Source organism: Euprymna scolopes, chromosome 5, assembly GCF_053919585.1.
Source record: "Euprymna scolopes isolate OS-2025 chromosome 5, ASM5391958v1, whole genome shotgun sequence".
NCBI classification, from domain to species: Eukaryota; Metazoa; Mollusca; class Cephalopoda; order Sepiida; family Sepiolidae; genus Euprymna; species Euprymna scolopes.
In genome coordinates this window covers 135,862,648-135,884,090 of record NC_136486.1, presented here as the reverse complement: position 1 = coordinate 135,884,090, position 21,443 = coordinate 135,862,648, and the positions used below count along the sequence as shown (strand labels likewise).

Below are 21,443 nucleotides of genomic sequence, written 5' to 3'. Positions count from 1 at the left end.
AACAAATATTACTCAATATGCACCGGTTATTTGCCCTTGTCTCAGCTTCAGATCTATCCGACAAGTGATGTCTCTATCCACTTCCGTTCTCTACCTATCTGTCCTTTTTCGTTTGAATAATAATGTATTCAAACGTACATTGCGTGTGCCTCAACAAGCATACTTTTGTTTTAAGGTAAGACAACACAATGTATACATTAACAAACTTGTGTAAATGCTACATACATATACATACAAGTTAAAAAGCATGCTTACGCGTGTACACCCACACACATGCGTGCACACAAAAGACACTCTCTTATTGTTTTTAACTTGTTTGTTTAATAAACATTATTTATATATTGTAACTTGGTTTTAACATTCTCCTTTTTGATGTCTCCTTTAAATGTACTTCTCTTAATGTTGTCAGTCCTTTTTATCTTGAGTCATACAAATACATATCTGGCATATACAAGATCAGTGATGAATATCTCTCCTCAACATGGTTATCGATCTTTCACAAACCAACCAACAGCCTACTCTACAGGTTTTGGTATTTAAAGTTCTGTAGTATCCCAAATTATGGAGTGGGCAACAACAAAAAACTTCTTTCTCTCCTGCTCACTATGCGGTCCAATGAGAAGAATTAATACCAGTCATGCTGTACGAAGTCAAATTACTTTCTATAAGCTCAAGCCAGGTCTTTCTTGGTCTACCATCCTCCCTAGTGTCTATATGGTTGGTTGTTTTTGTTTTACGGCATATCAACCCTTATCAGGTTATTTAATGCCGAATCCAGTTATTTTGAAGAAATATTTTTTAATGGAATATATTTGTTCTTTTCAAGTCGGTTTCTATTCAACCCATAGTTGGGACCCTAACAGGTACTACCACTCCGGGTCAGAGTGGACCTGGGAGCAATGGCAATTAAAGGGTGGCTCCACACTCCCCAAAGCCTGCAAGCTGGGGGCATCACCACTGGATATAGTTTAAGGTCATATCCAGGATCCCTTAGTGTCTATAGAATCCAGGTGTGTTATGGGATTGATAGAAAAATTAACACACTGTACATAATCATTCCACCTGTGATGTCAAGCTTTCAAATTTTTTATTATTTCTGTGTTGTTAAACATGAAAAAAATATATAGAAAACATTTACAAATTCCAGTGCAGTTAAAATCTTGGTTTCAATTTTGGTTGAAAACTTTTAAAAATTCAAATATTTAAGAAAAAAAAAAAGGTTCAGCAAATGGAAGAAGAGAGTTTCAGTTGACGTTCAGCAGTTTTCATGCAATACGTTATTTAATTTGGTACTAGTGCACTTATTGATCCGTGCTGAAATAACGTTATCATATAGAAAGCTATTCTTAACATGGGGAGGGGGAGGGTGTTTTGTACCTATTCTATACTTTAACCTTACAATTTAATAAAAACAGATATCATAAAAATGTAATTAAACTTGAAAATACTGTTTAAAAATTGTGCAGATCAATAAGTGCATCAGTACCTTAAATTTCATGTCTCTCAAAGAATTTACAATAACCAGTTAGTAAAAGAAAGAAAAAGCTATGCACAGTTTTTCAAGTTATCCTGGAAACAAAAACAAAGCAATGAATTTGGAATAGTTTATTTTTGATTGTAGAAAATTATTTTAAAACATCAAAATCTAATTTAAAGTTATTTTATTAAATCATTTGTAAATGATCAGTGAAAAAAATACATCTAAAATTTCTGAAGTGCCTTTCATCTTTTTGGTCTACTTTCTGAGGTGATGACTTAAAAGATGACATTTAAGATGTCCAATTGGCAATAAAAATCCACAAAATTTTGATTAACTTTTTGTTATCATCTCCGTCATTTCAGGAACAGCCTGAAAAACAAAAACAAAAAAAAAACACAAAAGGATAAGCATTAGAATATTGTTAGAAGCATCAACAGCAAAAAAAAAAAAACATTGGTAAAAATGGTTAATAAAAGAACATTTACATGCAAAGTTACATCATTATGAAAGTTTATATAGATTGGTTGGTCACGACTAAGTGTAAATTAAAGTTTTCTTCACTAAATATGTAAATTGAATAGATGCAACATATTCTGGATGCATTTATCTGCCTGTTGGATGATATGTCGTGTTTAATTTTGAAATCACATTTTTATTTGTCAATTGCACATGAATTTGACATAGCAATTTCATCCATTGATTTTCCTAAGTTTGAAATAATTTTATTTGTGAGATTGAAATAGCATTTTCATTCGTTAGTCACAACTTTGAAATAGCATTTTCTACCGTCAGTCACACATGAGGTTTAAATAGAATCGGCTGCTGCACATAAGCTTGAAATAGCATTTTAATTCAGTCGTCACAGATAAGCTTGAAGTAGGATTTTCATTCGTCTGTTTCACAGATGGAGTAGACATATTTGAAATATATCTATTCATGTTCTCGAAAAAGTTATTTCGCTTTAATTAAGAAAGGACACTGACCAGCAATATCTCCATATTTATTTGGAACATAAAAGATTATAAAAGTGAATAAAGAAAAGAAATGTTGAAATTGGAACAAATCCAAACAAAAGAGACAATTAAAATCTGTTTCAATATAAAAGGCAAAAAGATATTATTTTCCGAATGACATTCAAAGTCTAAGACTTCACATTTCATTCTGTAAATACATTTATTAGTTTTGATATAGAGACATTTCTGGAAACGATTTTGTTTTATTCTTCCATTTTATTTGGGATAATAATGATGTGTATGTACACACATTAAAGACATCGACAACTTATTTGTTCTCTCTCAAAACAAAATATAAATGATATTGTATGAAAACCAGGCCACTATTCGCCCATGTATGGAGTATTGCTGTCATATTTGGGCTGGTGCATCGGCTACTAGTCTGTCGCTCCTTGACAGGGTTCAAAAGAGAGTCGCAAATCTGATAGGCCCTAAACTGGCATCTAAGCTTCAGCCTCTGTCCCATCGTCGAAACGTTGCATCCCTCTGCCTGTTCTACAAGTATTTTAATGGTGAATGCTCTGAAGAACTGCAAGCACTTGTGCCCCCACGACGTGAACACCCTCGACAGACCCGCCAAGCTGCAAAATCCCACCCCCACACTGTAGAGATCCCTAGATGTAAAAAATCTTTCTACTCCAGTAGTTTCTTCCCCAGAACTGCTAGACTTTGGAATTCCATTCCAGGTCACTGCTTCCCCAACTGTACTGACATGCATAAGTTCAAGTGCAACATGAACCAACATCTCGCTGCCCTAATCCCTACATAGTACCCCAGTAGATGTTTCCCCTGACAGTAGCCCCCTACACCAAAGTGGCATTGTGCCTTGTTTGGGGTGAAAATGTAATAAAAAAACAGACATTATCAAACTTTCTATAAATTTAAAACATGAAAAATACGACAATACTATATTTTCTAGACGTCCTAATAAATAGAGCACAAAATACTTAACTTACCATAAACCAATGAACAAAAACAATTACATACATTTCTGCGACCATAACAGTAAAATTAAAACAGGCTTCATAATTGATTTTTGCCTACGTGATATGAAGATATATTGCTCTTAACATCTCAATAAAGAATATTAACAAAAACCTGAAATATTTTATAGTAAATTCTAGAAGAAAAGCATTCAGCTTACAGACAACTATCAAACAAAAAAACAAAACAAAAAAATATGTATTTCTAACTGAAAGCAAAACATAGTGAATAAGTAAATGGAATATCTTTGCAATTCATTGAAGAAAAAAAGCTATAGCAGGACTCATAATATAGCATTGAGAAGCCCCATTACTGTAAGGTCCAGACTACATTCATTAAATGACAATAACAGCATGCTAGTATTATGCATCTACTGATAGGATAGCCTCCTAGAGAGTGACTTCAAAGTTCGAGTCTTTGGACTATCAGGCACATAAGCTTAGCCCAGGTAAAACATTTACCTTATTTGTGATATGGGAACAGGGGGGGAAAAAACATACATATGACTACTTCATTTAATCACATAAATCAATATACGAAAATATGGTGATAACCGCGACGGATAGGAACTTCGAATCTCCTAACTGCATTCTCAGCAATCACTGCTATCTGTAGTTGTTGTCGTCTCACCACGGTTCCAGAGGAGCATTGTCTGATGATAGCGGTTTCAATCCTACCCAAAGCTGGCCAGAGGCTTACTTGGCCAAAAAACGTGGTGAGATGGCAACAACTACGAATGGCAGTGATTGCTGAGAATGCTGTTAAGAGATCCAAAGTTCCTATCCATTGCGGTTACCACCTGATGAAGGCCAGAGGAATAGTTGGTTGAAACGTTGTGAAAACAACAACTAATAAAGATGAGAATAATAGTCCGCAATAAATAAATTAATACAAACCTCCTGCTATATATATATTTATGTATAAGTATATATATTTGTTTAAAAAATTTTGCCTACCAAACTCCTGTCAGTTTTTGCTGCCAGCGTGACAAAAACAGAAAAAAAGACAAGAGGTGGTGTGGTGTTTTTTATGGAAAAGGACAAGACAAGCGACATGAAGTTGCAAGAGTTGCTGAACATAAATGGCCAAAAGTCAGTTTTTCACTTATGCTTGATGAGTGAACGTCTGTCAGCAAAAGACATGCATGCATATGGAATAAAATGGTGAACAAGTATAACGTCACAGGAACTAACAAACAGAAATAAAAATACAACTCAGCATTTTTTTAAAGTGCAAATGAAATGCATTTGTAGTTCTTTCAAAACGACGCATTTCATTATTTTTCTAAAGTCTCTTCACGCACACACACACATGCTTTTTTTGAAAGTCTCTGTCCTAGAACGATATTTTTTAAAAGTCTTTCTCTCCTCGCAACTTCAAGCAGCCCTAGTCAGTGCTTTCTCGCTCTCAACCTTACAGGTCCATCTTGCCCAGAATGCAACTTGCTTCTCTCCTCAACCTTGTGGTGTATGTTTCTCTCCTGCATTTGATGCAAGCTGGAATACACTTGTTAATTTGCATAGTTCTTTAACAGCTGCTGCTGCTGCTAATATCTTTTCAAGCTGCTGATTCTCTCACGCATGCTTATATGCGCTGTTACACAAGGAAAAAAATTCTGTGTAAAGAGTTCCCATGCTGTGAGCCATAATTCCCCAAACTCTATAGAACATAGGCATTTGTAGGAATGAGCAGAGAGAGACTGCTTGAATATTCCAACATATCTTCCTAACAATTATTTGAGGCAAATGCCGATTGTTACATCATTTGTTTACATCTAATTTAGATTAAGAAAAAATGGTTTTGCACTTTAGGTTTCTCCTTTACAATAATACAAACTCAATTTACATTTATATCGATATTTGCTTCATTTTTATAATATTATGTATATTAATACAATTGTCTAATTTAATCCACAGTATTTTAATGATTATGTTGATTTTTGGCAAACTGTGAGCTGTTTTGCTTTGTTTTTTTTTTTTTTTTATAGCAGATAAACCCATCATATCGCATATCAATCATGTTTGGTTTTCTATTTGCTTGACTCCTCATGAGAGCGGAGTTAGACACAAGCTCAGTTTCTAATGTGGAGAAAATCTACTCTGATATTCTGGATTAAAACAATACTAAAAACTGCCTTAGTTTAGAAAGAGGTCGACTTTTTTGACTGAGGGCAAATAAATGAAGTGTAATATCAGAATACTTTGAAAAATTTATTCATTAAAAAAAAAAAAAAAAAAGAAAAGACATTCCTCGAACCAAATTAGGCATAAGGCCATTCAAATATGTGAGAAGGAGTTTACGGTCATCCTTGTCACTATACGTAATATTTGTCTAGCTCAAATCTTTAATCACCATAATGCCACATTCACTCCAGAGGGTCGTCCTACTTAAGATTTCAAAATCGTTTTTTTTTTCTTCTTTTTTTTAGATAAATATACAAAGGATCAACCGAGTTTCAGTAATTTGGTTTAATTGTTTTGTGTTCAGTTGTGTTATATCAACCATTTTGCAATAATGTAATACCAAATCCAGTGATTTTGATTTTAAAAAATGATGTTCGCTGTCTTTAATATTTTCAAATGTTTTTTTAAGGGTGTAAATTTCTGTTTATCTTAATTGGTTATTGGCTTTTACATCGTGTCCATCTTTGTTAGATTATTATCGGTTTTATGGATTATGATTATGTAATGCCAAATAAATTTGGCAAATCATTATAGGTTGAAACAACAAGTATATTTTGTACACAATTGTTTGTAGACATATTTTAAATAGTTTATAAATGACATATATTTAACCTTTTAAATGGAACCCTAACAGATGAATATGAATGGACCTGGGAGTAATAATAAGGAGTTACTATACACTCCCACAGATTAAAAAAATGCAATTTTCATACAGTTTAGGGCTGTTTAATACTGAAACACAATACTTAGATTCAACAATTGTATACAATAAATTTAACAGAAGTTGCTATTTTATTCTAAGCGGAAATTGTAGCTTCACACCTTTTCTCATAGTATTAATGAGCAAATTACCACAAACATCTGATTAATCTCAGCAAAGCTAATTCTGTCTGTGACTTTATTCATTAGGCCAATTTTTAATGTCTGCTTTATATTGACATTGGTGGGGAAAGAGTTAATCCAAAAGAGAAACCACAATATTTCCAATGGACATCACAGTAAGGAATTTATTTCTTATCTAAGTCTACAGAAGTGCCAAATGTTGCCAAATAAATGACCACCATTCAAATAAATCATCTTATTAGACAGTTCCAGTCAATATTGCTCATATATTCAGAAATCATTACAGATCATTAGATACAAAGGTTACATTTATAAAGAGAGTGGAATTAACCAATAGAATCAACAGAGGCTGATTGATTGATAAATTGAAAATCAGAATTACATCAAATCATTGTCTACTTTTCATAAAAGAGATTCATATAAAACCGAGTCAATGAATTATTCACTACTTATATCAATTATTGAAAACATTCATCAAATACATTTTATTATTCAGTTTACTATCAATAAAGAATTGATATTATTTGAGGTTTTCAGACTAATGTTCTTAGCTTGAGTATTATTTTCATAATGTTTCAATCGATGTAACTTTCATCCCTTCTTCAGGTGTATCTTGTCCAACTCAGGAATCTGCATGGAATTTTGAATGGAACCCTTTATTTAATCCGGGGGGGGGGGGGTAGCATGCTCTTGGTCCATCAGCCATAGAAGTCCTAAATAATTTGAAATTGTATTTTGAGTGTCACTCGGATGTAAAAAGGTCAGATGTTACATCGACCAAAATATTATAAAAATTACACTCAAGAACAGTAGTCGGAATACAAATTATCAATCCCCATCTCAAAAATTCAGAAACAATATCAGCAAAGTTTTTATTTTAAAATTGAAACAAAATTGAATAACATTTCTGTAACAATAGAGACAAAAACTTATCAGCTTTACAATGTATCGCATGTTGGGAAATCGTTTTCCAAAGGGAAAAAAAAAAAAAAATTGTTTCCAAAATTGCTGATTTTTATAGTTGGAAATAATTTGCATGCATGAGCAATAAATTCATCCAGTTTATTTTTAAGTATCCACACTAGCATTATTTTTCTGTTAGAAAAAAAAACTCTAAATTTCAAAAACTATATCTTTATCAATAAACTAGGAAGATTTTACCTTGCCCGGGACTGAATGATGATTAACAATGTTCCAATACTTTCATTGCCATTAAAATTGATTGAAATTGACCATTTTTCAATTAAATCAATTGATTATGTGCTGTAGTTGGGGATCCAAGTGCACCGGGAAGAAGTTTCACATGCCTCTCCGCAGTGACTTAGTCTGCAATACATTATAGTCTACATTAAACTGCAGAGAAACTACTGTTGACATACTTATTTTTATATAATGACTTGAATTAAAGTTTAAAATGCAAAAGTCAAGTATCATGGTTTAATTGTGCTCTAAACAGGAACATTCATTTTAAACATGCCCCTGTTTCATCAAAGCTACAGTTAATTTTATACACTTGACACTTCTGCTTATGCAGTAATAAAACTTCTCAAATGTACTTGTGATGTTAGGTTTAATAAGAGTGTTAACTCTGATCAAAATTGGATTGTTCCTTCTTTAATCAAATCTTTTCAATTATTGATACTTATCGAGGGCATTGTGATATACAAAACTTATCTAAGAACACTCCCAGACATATAAAGTACATTAATTAAAAAAAAAAATGACCCAGCCGTTTCAAAGTCCATTGGAAACAAACCCTCACACACACACACACACAAAGTGTGTTTTATATATAAGTAGAGATTTCTAGCATCAGGTAAGATATTAAAAAGTGTGTTCGATGTATAAAAGTCTGATAATTTTGAATGTTGCAATTAAATCACATGCATTCTCTTTAATAGAGTAGTTAAACGATAAAAGTCCAAACTATTTTTATAATTAAGATTTATTACGCTTTTTTTTTTTTTTTACTTTAATCGTTTTACTTTGTACACCTACCTTTAACATTATATCTCAGTTTCAAGGATTGAACACACTATTTTGATTAAGCTCTTTGACAGAATTATTTGGATCTAGAATAATTAGAATTATTTCATTCATACAAAGAGATAATCCAACTAAGACATGCAAACTGACATTATATACAAAAATTTAAACAGTCAATTATTTTTGAGTGGATGAATATTTCAGAAAGATCCAAATTCATGAAATTGTTTGATCAACAGCAGTAAAACCACTTTGCTTACCTTAAAAAGGTCCATGACAAGTCCGTAGTCCGACACTTGGAAAATTGGAGCATCTGGATCTTTATTAATAGCAACTATCACTTTACTGTCTTTCATGCCTGCCAAATGCTGAATGGCACCAGAGATTCCAACAGCCATGTACAAATCCTGAAAACAAAAGAAAAGGCAGAACCTTCAACTGACCATTCTGTAGAAATTCTGTACCATTCCAGTAATTTTGTCTTTATTATAATAATACCTGTTAAAGTTATATTTCAATATCTATATCTAAATAAAGGTGAAAGATTTTTTTCATAACATTTAAATTACCATTAAAATGACTCACCATTATTTAACTATATAATACTAGCCTGGGTGCCCGGCGTTGCCCGGAGGAGTGTGAGCCAAAAAAAAAAAAAAAGTGGTAGTAAGTAGGTAGTCTGTTGTTGCATCTATCGCCAAACTGGAAGTAGCAAAGACTTAAATGAAGGCTAGTCAATCGAAAAGAGGGGATGACTTTCGAAAATATCGGCGAAAAAAGCGACCCCCTACTGGTACAAAAGTGTTTAGTTGACGGTGAAGGAATTAATGTTTTCAGCCAATTTTTCGATATTTGTCAAGCATCAAAACGATACCAATCTCATAAAAATCCGTCGCCTCTGTTTAAAGTTTTAGGCAGACATACAACCATACATACATACATTTAAACAGACAGCTGAGATTTATATTATAGATAACAGCCTTCAATACAGTATATATAGTTGAGAGAAAAGACACAAACACAACTATTTGTATGGCTAATTTATATAACTATTTTTAAACAATTTAACCTGACTACAACTTGGATGTCTTCAAGTCCAATGTTAACAAATTCCTAATGAACCGCCCTCTTAAGTAAACACTTCATTAAATCTCCACACTAATGTACTGTACTTGCAATAACCCTTATCCCTGAGTGGCTTCCGGGCCTTGATAAGTGGTGACCACCGTGTAAAAAAAAAAAAATGTTTACAGTTATTCATTTGTAATTTTCTTGTTCAAATGTCCTATGCAATAGTTTTATCAATATTAACAGTCATTAAAGTTATTCAATAAAAGAAAAAGATAAATTATCAGAACCATTCTTAAAATATTTTCATTAGTTTTCAAGGAAGGTAATTTAAATGAAAATTAATGTTTTAATGTTACAACAGATTTATATTAAAATCATGTAAAGTTACACATTTAAGAATACTTCCAGCTAGATTAATAGCCGCCAGATGGTGTGTAGTTGTATGCATGTATATATAGATAACTACTGCTTTGTATATCACTAGGGGGGGACGTTAATTCGGTATACATTTATGTGAATGCAAGCATCAGCTGACTGAAGTATTAATATTGTTTGTCGTAAGATGGCAGCAAACTTCTATCTAAAAGATTAATGATTAAACGTTTTGTATTTGTAACAGAAGTAATTCTTTACCCTTTGTTATCTTGATTGAGATTATGTACTCTTTGGAAAGCAGAGTTATGTCCCTTGTATTCGGACAGTTGATATTGTGGGAGCAACATTCAATGGACGTGTCGCTCAACGGCTACAATTAACTACATCCTCATTATAAAGTAATTCTCATTATAAATGTAATTATATAATAAAAATTAAGAAACACGAGTTTGGTTTTCTTTCGCAATATTTACAAAAGATGTTTTTGGAAAAATCTATCTATATTTAGATGTATAATTTGTTGTGGTAGAATGTTTATGCTGTTCTGTGTATCTGTTTGTTTTCTTAATAACATCAAATCAAGCAGCAACAGGGAAATGATGGTTGCTAAGTAATTAATGACACGGACTGACAACCTGGGTGTGCCAAGTTCTAATCCAGTTTATTTCACAGAAACAAGTTCATTTAGAGATGTTGGCAACCTTCATATGATCCTTCCCACAATGTCTTTCTAGAAAAAAATTTAACTAGACAGATATCGGAGGGAAACAAATGCCAACAATAATCATCTGATTCATATAAAATGAATGAATAATGTTTAACAATAAGCAGCAGCTAACTTGCAGCATTAGAATCGTTTGTAAACAAGATAATGTTATTCAAATGACTTTAATTATAAAAGTCGGAAAGCAATGGAGAAACGTATGCCATCGTTTTTGATGCTACAAGCGGACTACTCTAAATATTTCTTGCCATATCAAATTATTTTCCTTTGCATTTCATTATGACGTGAACTGCAACTTTATTGAAACGGTGATTCTTTGCAATATAAAATTCCATTTCATTTAATAAAGAAGGAAATGTTAATTTAACTTTGGAAATCTCTAAGGAATCTTTGATATTTATTTTTAAAAAGGAAACTGGCACTCTTCGTTTGAACTTTGAATATCATTTATTATCAATGTCGCGAATCTATCAAATCAGATGACAAAGTTTTTTTCTTTTTCTCTGATTTTACTTGATTCTGTACTTGCAAAACAGTCTTTAAATATCACCTTTCCTGGATTGAAAAAAAATTTTTATTCAGTTTTTCAAAATGATGCAAGCATTATAATTGGAAATCATTCAGAAGTGAATAAATTTCTTCAATTTTCCAATTTTAAAATAATTTCAATTTTATTGTATTATAAAAGTTTCCATGTAATTTTTTAAACCTTTGTTTTCATTTTCGTAAAATGTACATTAGATTGTTATTAAAATGTTGCGAGCATCTAGTTTTATTTAAATTTCCAGTAATAGAAATTAATTTAATATATTGCATTATGGAAGCTCTTTGAATATCTGAACAGACAGAATGGACTAAATCCGACAACTATTGGGATTAATGTTCAAAAGTTATGTATTAGAATGTGTAGGCATGAGAGCAAGAGGGACTGTAATTACATAGTATGCCAAGTCTTTATTGGAGATGTCCTATCCACATGGAAAACTGTTTCTGATGTAAGCACAACTGAAAAGTTGGACTATCAGACTTGGAGGGATGGGGGGCTCATTTTAATTGTGTATGCAGTTATTTTATTCAACAACAACAAAGATTAGGGAAAATTTTGACTTTACTTCATATATATGGGGTGATTACATAATATCTCAAAAAGAGAAAATGCGAATAATTGTTATATATGAAAAAACTATAGCTTAGTCACCATGAAAGATAACAAAATATATGTCTCATAAAATAATACAACTATTTCCCCTTCCACATTTTATTGTTTTACTCCTAGGAAAAAAATTCCTTGTTTTTTTTTTTGCTCATTTTGTTTTTCTTTGGAAGGGGGGGGGGGGGCTGGATATAAACTCTGTTTTCAGGAGCGAAATCAAATTGTTCAATTTTAGATCCTGTCATATGAAATAAATTACTACATAATTGACTTTTTCCTTTTATTTTACCAATATTATTCTGTAATTATACAGAGTTCTATAACCGAAGTGACTGTGAAAAGTACCCTGAGACTTTATGAAATATTGATAAGAAAAAAGGCACTGGAAGAATAAACAAACAATATGAGAATAGGAGAGAAGAGCAACACAGAGAGCTTATCATACATTCAATTGGTGTAGTTAGCAACGAAAATACTATTTCAACCTTAAACACAACAGACTAGCAAAAATGCTATTTCAAACTTAAGCACAAAAGACTAGCAAAAATGCTATTTCAAACTTAAGCACAAAAGACTGGCAAAAATGTTATTTCAAACTTAAGCATGAGAGACCAATGAAAATAGTGACGCTTGCATGGATCTAAAACAAAGATGTATAATTCAATCCGAATCCATTTGTGAAACTTAAGTGAGAGAACTTGACAGACGATGCCTCTCAGATGAAGACGTATCCACAAAAAAAAATAAATTAAATTTTACTCGTAGATATTTACCTACTGAGAGAGAAGATGGATTTATGCAAATTCGAAATTAGTTTTCCATCGAGAAAGACGCACAGAGCAGAATTACAAAACTGAGCATGTGTACACACATAAATGATGTGTGAAAAATGTTTGCGCCATTAGAGAAAGAGAGGTGCAATTTTGATCAGCAGAAAATGCGGGATGGAAGAGGGATGGAAGAGAGTAAACAAAAAAGTTGAGGAAATTAAACTTCGATCAAATAAGCAAGTCTACAACAAACAAATAAGCATAGAACATGATTAGGATTTATTCAACAGCTTTTGGCCTTCTTACAAACATTGTACATCATTTATATATATATATATATATATATATATATAAATAAATCAAAATTGATTAAAAAAAATACAGTGCAAATGATTTTATATATATATATATATATATATATAGAGAGAGAGAGAGAGAGCGAGAGAGATAAATAATGTACACACTGTAAAATTACATTCCACAAAAAATAAGTCTATAATTATGATTGTTTTTTTATTTGTTTATAAATATGGAAGAATTTTTATCTATACTTTTTCCATAAACATCATACATGTTACATTGTGTATAGCCGATGCTGCAATCACACAAATCATCAGACGGATAAATATTAGAGACAATTACACAAATAGATGGAATGTAAATTTGCAGTATATGTGCCCTGAAGGTGGAAATACATCTCTATTGAGATTATTATTTGTAACAGTTTTGACTATTTCTCTTAAGCCTTGATTTGTATAAATTAGTTTTGGAGAAGAAAAACTCTGTAATAACTCCCAGCATTGTTTTTAGTAAGTCTTTGACTTATTGCTACTGGATTCAAGCAATACCAGCTCAGGAAAGATACTGAAATTGTGCAACCTTTGTTTCACTACAGATTTCCAGCCCTGGTACTATATATTTTTTTTTGTAAGGAAGGGGGACCTTATTTCCCTTAGAATTGAAATTAGGCAAGCATATGTACCAGGACATAGAAATGATCAACCTTTGTTAAAATAGGTATCGATAAGAACAACTTTGACATAACACATGCAGTGACTGTTGCTTCCAATGATGTAGACTTTCTCTTTTTGGGTCAGGTTGGTAGTCACTTAAAGAATTGAACTAGTTCTGTGAAAAGTATTTCCTCTCTTTAAAAATATTTATGTACTGGTATTGTTTAAGATCTTTAAGATGTTACTCTTACAGCATTTTCATGACACATTAGCAAATAATCAAACAATAGTAAAGCTCAAACACGGGTTTGCAACCATCACCATACATACATATATGTATATATATATATATATATATATATATATATATATATATATATATATATATATATATATATTATTTGTATAACTTCCAAACTAGAAGCTACATATCAACATCGGCTTTGCCCGTATTCATCTGCGTTTTCATAAAAAAGACAATTTAGTTTCATTGATACTTATATTTCATCCCATCAACACTTCTTTTTGCTTGCTAATTTCAAAAATGGGATAAGAGTGACTATTCCTCCTAGTAACAAGATAAATTGAATTAGAATACATATTACATCATGTGTTAGATCACCTCATATTAATCACTGTTTTCTTTTGATTGTGTACGGCATAATCATGTTGACACATAAGTTCTCGTTAGATCACTGAAGTTGAGCAATGCTGAGTCTGGTCAGTATCAGATGAGTGACTATGTAGAAGGACGTCAATAACTCCCTGTAAGAACTGTAAAAACATAACATTGTCATATTACTTTACCTTGATATACTAGTGAACCATGAAAATTCCTTCTACAGTGGTAACCAGTTAAACTTGCCTAGGGTGAATATCATTAGTGTATGTATGTTGGGTTTGACTATATGACTAATAATAAAAAAAAAACTTTACAAAGTTTCATTGGAGATTAAAGACACACACATTATGTGTGTGTGTGTGTGTGTGGAAATATGTTTCTTCAATTATATATCACCTTTTATTTATACCAATCCTTCAATTTGTGAAGTGCAATGTAATTACAGAGCAAATAACAAATAAATGAGAAACGTTTATATTTAAAATTTGAAGACGTTGACCATCTTACCATTTATTCCTTTAAGTATGTTGACATGCACAATTCTTGACAGCACCTGTTTCGTAGTGCAAAATCATTCATTCAGTTTAATTGATTGATATAATAATTAAATGAATGATTTTGTGCTATGAAATAGGTGCTGTCAAAAATTGTGCATGCGAACATACTTAAAGGAATAAATGTTAAGATGGTCGACATCTTGAAATTTGAAGTATAAACTTTTCTCATTTATTTGTTATATATATATGTATATAAATCGTACATATGTACATAGATGTATCAATATTTTACTTCTTTTACACATTTTTCTGTGCGCAAACACATCCACCAATCCTTTGCTTAAAAAAATCTTTTTAGAAGCTCAAGTCTAAAATTGCAAAAAGATTACATCGGAAATGAACAGAAGCAGCTATCAACATTCGAATTTGATTTGTTTGTCCACTCTTTAAACACAAGGAAAATAAAATATAAATTAAAAGTATAAAAAAAACAAAAAAAACACATATTTTGAATGTCCATAACTCAAAGGCCAATGAAGTGAAATTAGAATGACTTGTAGCTAACAAATAGGAAATGAAATTTCATCAAGGTTTTTGCCTTGGCTTGTTTTTTTTTTTGTTTTTTTTTTGTTTTTTTACTATGTCTTTACGCTGGTAATATTCGAAGTTTTTTTTCTTAATGTTTTTTATAAAACTAATGGTCAGAATTGTAAATACACAATCTTATCAATGAATGATTATATAATAAAGAGAGAGAGAGAGAGAATAATAGACATATACATACATATACTATTTCATACATACTTAAGATTGTCTACATTAATCTTTTAACTTATATGAAAAGATATTGCCAACATATAAATATTAGAAACAGATACATGTATGTAGACGATTCACTTTTAACCTAATAAACTGATCATAATAACTTTTCGAAAACAGCTGCTAAGTTTAAAAGGTAAAAATTATGCTTTATTTAGTTTAAAATACAATAGCGTGTGTGTTATTTTCTATGTCATGCTTACATCTTTTTTATTCTGAGGGACTCGTTTGTTATGACTTTCCATTTCTTGTAATAAATAATTTTACCAACAATTCTTCATAAGTTTTGGTTTCGATTATAGCTGATGGTATTCAAGTCATCTATTTTTTTATGAAAAATTCTTGGTGAAATTATTTATTAGTTTTGGTTTTGGTTGAAAGAAGTCAAGTTATACATTTTTTTTTCTTCATAAGTTTTGGTTTCGGTTTCAATTCAAGCTTATGCACCCAAGTCATAAGGATATATTTTTGAAATCACAAATTTATAATATATAAGAATCGATAGAAAATCGACTGCATAATAATATGAATGAAATCTGCATAAATTAAAATTTAAGCATATTTTACAACCGGGCTCCACCAGACGTCCCTCCATTTAGGCTGAACATTCACAGAATGCCAACATCAATGTATTACATATGAAAGAGTCTGTTGTGGAATTTCCACAGGTCGCACTAGTTTAATTTAGTTTGGGGCAAAAAGAGGATAGAGGTTCATCGTGAAAATTCAGATACTTTTGATATTTGTAAAATGTTAATAGTATCAGGCACCAATTAATAAATATTCACCAAATTTGTTTGAAAGATTTGGGGGGGGGGGCATAATAGACAGAAAATGTAAATATTTCAGATTTACATTCAATTTGTTCCATAGAGATTAGATATCAATTAATCAAGATTGACTGAATCTTTGAATTTCTTTTATGTTGAAGCATTAAATTTTGGACATTTTCTAGAATCAAACTGATGTATTGAATTTTGAGCAAAATTAGAATCGGGGTTCTAAACATAAGATTTAATATCATATCTTGATTTTGATCTTTATAAACGATCATAAAACTGGCACAAAACTTCTGTTCAAGACATTAATTGTAGTCATCCTCGGATAGTATATATAGTCTTAGAAGTTTTTTAACCTTTAAAACTATATAAAACAAGGCTGATAGCCATTAGTCGCGTGCTCTCGTGTAATGAATGAATGCGTGAATGTAGGATTGACATGAAATTCTTAAAGATAAACTAAAATGACGGAAAAATGGGCTGAAATGACTTAAATAAATAAAAAGTAAATGACTTAGAATGACTTTAATGAACTTAAGGATGAATTGAATGACCTTAAGAATGACTTGAATGCTTAAAAAATAACTGGAATCCTTCAAAAACAACTTGAATAATCTGGAGAATGACTTGAATGGCTTTGGGACCGACTGGTTGTAAAGTGGGTGATCATTTTACATTAAATTAATACAGAAAAGTGATCCTCCACTTTATATCATAATAAGTACAGCATGTAGTAATAACAGATACTACACTTTGATGTTGGCCAAAAGGCCAAGAAAAGCTTAAAAAGCTAAGAACAGCATCTATTAACAACAGACCTTTGATCTTAACCAAAAAGGCCAAGCACAAAAGTGTTACAGACAGACCGACGGAGTGACTTATAGAGTCGCTTGCACGTGACTAAAAACATTTAATTTTTATATTTTTTTTTATTATTCATTGAAAAACTATTTAGTCAGTAAGTCATTTAATCACCTGCAATCGCTGTATCAACTTTCTTTCTCAAATTCACAATAGTACTAATGTTATTTCAGGGATCATAAGTTGTCTACTTACCATGAAACACTGTTTCGGGGATTTAAAAACAAAACAGTATATTAAATCATGGCTCACCAGCAGTGTTGATCAAACACCACCCTTAAACCCTTAATCACAAGAACAAAACAAAAATGTTCCAAAGTTTCTTGCTCCAGATTCATTTGGCTAACCTATTCATGCTATCAAAAAAAATGTCTTCCTTACTTGTGACACTCATCCTTGTCTCCAGATTCAAAATGGATATGTATTTAAATGCTGCCTACCTCAGCATTATGTGACACAAGGTCAGGAAAGTGGGGCATCAAGCAATCTCCTCTAAAGAAGAGGTGCTCTTACTTAGCAAAAATTGTCTGAGCATCTTCATTGGCATTCCTCAGTCGGGATGCCTCAGGCAATAAGCAATGAACTTACTTCACCAGAAAGACAGATGGCAAGACCTGGAAGGGTACCCACACAGCATACCTTATCAGTCCAACAGGTACTGGGCCACTTCCTGGCCCTACACCTGTCGGGCTGATTGTAAAGAATGGATTGTTGACTGGTACTTTACATATCCGGTCCACAAGCAGCTGAAGCAGCAAGGATATATTTTTTCTAATTTACCAGTCAGTTGTATTCATACGATTCAGATGAATCCATTATACAACTTATCACCCCCTACTATTATTAGTACTTTACTTATATATTTACATTTTTATTTATTTATTAAAATCATATAATAGTTAAAAATATTTATATATATAAAAAGGAAAGTGTCTGTCTGTATACATTTCCCTACATAATAACTGTCAATTTTCAGTCTACAGGCTCGAAATTTGATATACAGGGTATGGAGATTTGGGAAGATCTTCGTAATTCGTTTTCGGCCAGAAATTTGGCTGTTAAGGGGTCAAAGTTCAACGATTAAACCTTTGAGAACTCTACCAAACTCCTCCGCCAATTTTGGGTCTAAACACTTGAAATTTTAGATATAGGTTCCTTGGAGATGGATCTAACTTAATTTGATTTGAGTCCAAAACAATAAATTTTAAGGGGGCATAATAGGGGTCAAGATTTTTAAAAATTGATCGTTTTTTTGTTTTTTTTCTCAACATACACCTCCAAACACTCGGGCAACGCGGGGCTGAAATGCTAGTATATATATAAATGATAAAATGTCGATATTCCAAATTTTAAGATGGTGTTTATCTTAGCGCTTATTTCTTTTAGCATGTTAAAATATTGAATTCTTGACAGCACCCGTTTCGTAGTGCAGAATATAATATATACAAATATATATATTTCTCTTGAAATTGATTTTTATACAAAATACATATCCGTGTGTTAATCAAGATTCTACTCTGCCTCTCAAACGTTGGGTTAGTCAAGCAGTGAAAAACATTTTGCTCTCCCCAACTGGCCACTTAATTATGCCACGTGTGTATGTGTGTGCAAATGATCAGACAAATTGATGATTTCACATAATGATGCATTAAAATATACAACTAAGAAAATACCGAAAGGAAAAAAAAATCTTGAAAAATCAGTCACCCACGCACTTTACCTCGGCCCAATTTACCAAAATACAAACAAGTCTGCAACCATTTTTGTTTGTTATAAATGTATTTCAAACTGTTAATAACGATTATTGCAACTTTCAAATTATTATCCAGTCAACAAGCATCAAGTGATTTCATTCACAAGTTTTGTTTTTTTTATTTTGAACATGAAAAATAAAAATGATTTTATTTAAAAGCTGACTTGAATTGTGATTGATAAACACTGTGTTGAAAGAAATAATGCCAGAGGCAGCGCCAAATGATCAATTTAAAGATAAACACGTATAAACTCTGGAATGAGTTGAAAACTATGTCGGCAAAGAATTTTCAAAATGACAGATTTCTACAATAAAGTGAACAAATGACACTTTAAAAACGTTTTGTTTTTTTTAGTTTCGTTCTTATAAAAACGTGCTTCTTATACAACCTCAAATGAAATTTGTTTTCATAAAAATAGGTGTTCTTAAGATGCATCCATTCATTCTATACATGGTAGCAATGAAATTGTAATTTCAAATTTAAGCTTGACAAACCAAATTGTGAGTCTTATTTTAGACTAGCATAGCTACCTGGCATTGCCCAAGGGACATGGACAATAAAATAGAAGAGTTAAAAATATATCTATAGCGGGTTTATTTTTAAAACTTCTTTGTTTTTCTCTCCATCTTTCCTCTCTATCACCTCCCCCTCCTCTTTTCCTGTCAAGAATGATTTTCCCTCTTCCAACAAAAGACAGAACAGGTACACCATTTTGATCGTAATCTAAAACAAGTGAAGCATGCATGGTCCCCCGTAAGTGCACAGTGAACAAGGTATTAAAAAAAAATGACTAAGTTCAGTATTTGCCCCCCCCCACCACCATCACCACATTTAGACCAAAAAATCTGCAGGGGACGTCAAATCCTGGTGAAAATGAACAATACAGTGCATGTTTACAAATCAAAGAACTCTCATCAATTCTTTTAATGTGACCATATCATTAAAATCACCTGTTTTGCACACACACACATCTTTTTATATTAATCTCTTTGGTCATCAGATCTAAGATTGTTTTTAAGACACATTAACTATCCATTGTATCATTCTCACATTATGCATATCTTCAAACTTCACATCCAGACATCACACTGTGTTCACATACTTGACAGTAGTAATGCTCTGCTGGTTAGTAATGACATAAGTTCCCTGAACTTACTCCATACACTCCTAATTCTGGCAATAAGACTAGCACCAGTACCTTCTCCAGATAACAAAACTTGTAAACAACCTTAATAGCCTAGTCATCCAGATAACAAAACTTGTAAACAACCTTAATAGCCTAGTCATCCAGATAACAAAATTTGTAAACAACCTTAATAGCCTTGTCATCCAGATAACAAAATTTGTAAACAACCTTAATAGCCTTGTCATCCAGATAACAAAATTTGTAAACAACCTTGATAGCCTAGTCATTCAGATAACAAAATTTGTAAACAACCTTAATAGCCTAGTCATCCAGATAACAAAATTTGTAAACAACCTTAATAGCCTAGTCATCCAGATAACAAAACTTGTAAACAACCTTAATAGCCTAGTCATCCGGATAACAAAATTTGTAAACAACCATAATAGCCTAGTCATCCAGATAACAACACTTGTAAACAACCTTAATAGCCTAGTCATCCAGATAACAACACTTGTAAACAACCTTAATAGCCTAGTCATCCAGATAACAAAATTTATAACCAACCTTAATAGCCTAGTCATCCAGATAACAAAACTTGTAAACAACCTTAATAGCCTAGTTATCCAGATAACAAAATTTGTAAACAACCTTAATAGCCTAGTCATCCAGATAACAAAATTTGTAAACAACCTTAATAGCCTAGTCATCCAGATAACAAAATTTGTAAACAACCTTAATAGCCTAGTCATCCAGATAACAAAATTTGTAAACAACCTTAATAGCCTAGTCATCCAGATAACAAAATTTGTAAACAACCTTAATAGCCTAGTCATCCAGATAACAAAATTTGTAAACAACCTTAATAGCCTAGTCATCCAGATAACAAAATTTGTAAACAACCTTAATAGCCTAGTCATCCAGATAACAAAATTTGTAAACAACCTTAATAGCCTAGTCATCCAGATATACTTTCTTCACATCCGAATTCTTATTCATTTTCATTGTCTTGTACTTCTTGCACATAAATTTGTTATCTTCTCACAAATTGCCAATAATTCCACTACACTTCTTGTGTAGCCAATTCTTGAAAATACTAGTGAAATTGAGTTCCAAACTTAGAAATCAAGTATCCCCGTTCAAACATTATTGCAACCACTAATCATCCTTTTGTACTTTCCATAAGATTCATCCAATGTGATGCAAGAAAACATGACAACCCCAACACATGTGGCAATAACCACTACAAAACTGCTACACTAATTAGAAAAGGCGATTATATTAATGATTAAAATATTAATTAAGATTAATTAGGAATAGATTTTTTTGTGTGATGCAGGAAAATGAAATGTAAAATATTCAAGTAAAACATTAAAATGAATCCCCCCCCCCCACACTTCATTTATCATTAATCCTACTCCATAAATGTATTTAATATAGTATGGTATTTTAT

The 21,443-nt window shown here is 31.8% G+C and overlaps 1 protein-coding gene across 1 annotated transcript in view; it reads right to left on the bottom strand.

The window, feature by feature from the left end:
- Window positions 1-1,590: 1,590 nt before the first annotated feature.
- Window positions 1,591-21,443, bottom strand: part of LOC145276995 (electron transfer flavoprotein subunit alpha, mitochondrial-like) — a 163,348-nt gene continuing 143,495 nt past the window's right edge. The window contains exons 9-10 of the mRNA XM_080128573.1: window positions 8,750-8,896; window positions 1,591-1,849 (exon numbers count right to left, since the gene is read on the bottom strand). Coding sequence (XP_079984699.1) covers window positions 1,811-1,849; window positions 8,750-8,896 — 186 coding nt within the window. The 3' untranslated portion in view covers window positions 1,591-1,810. The remainder of the gene's footprint in view (window positions 1,850-8,749; window positions 8,897-21,443) is intronic.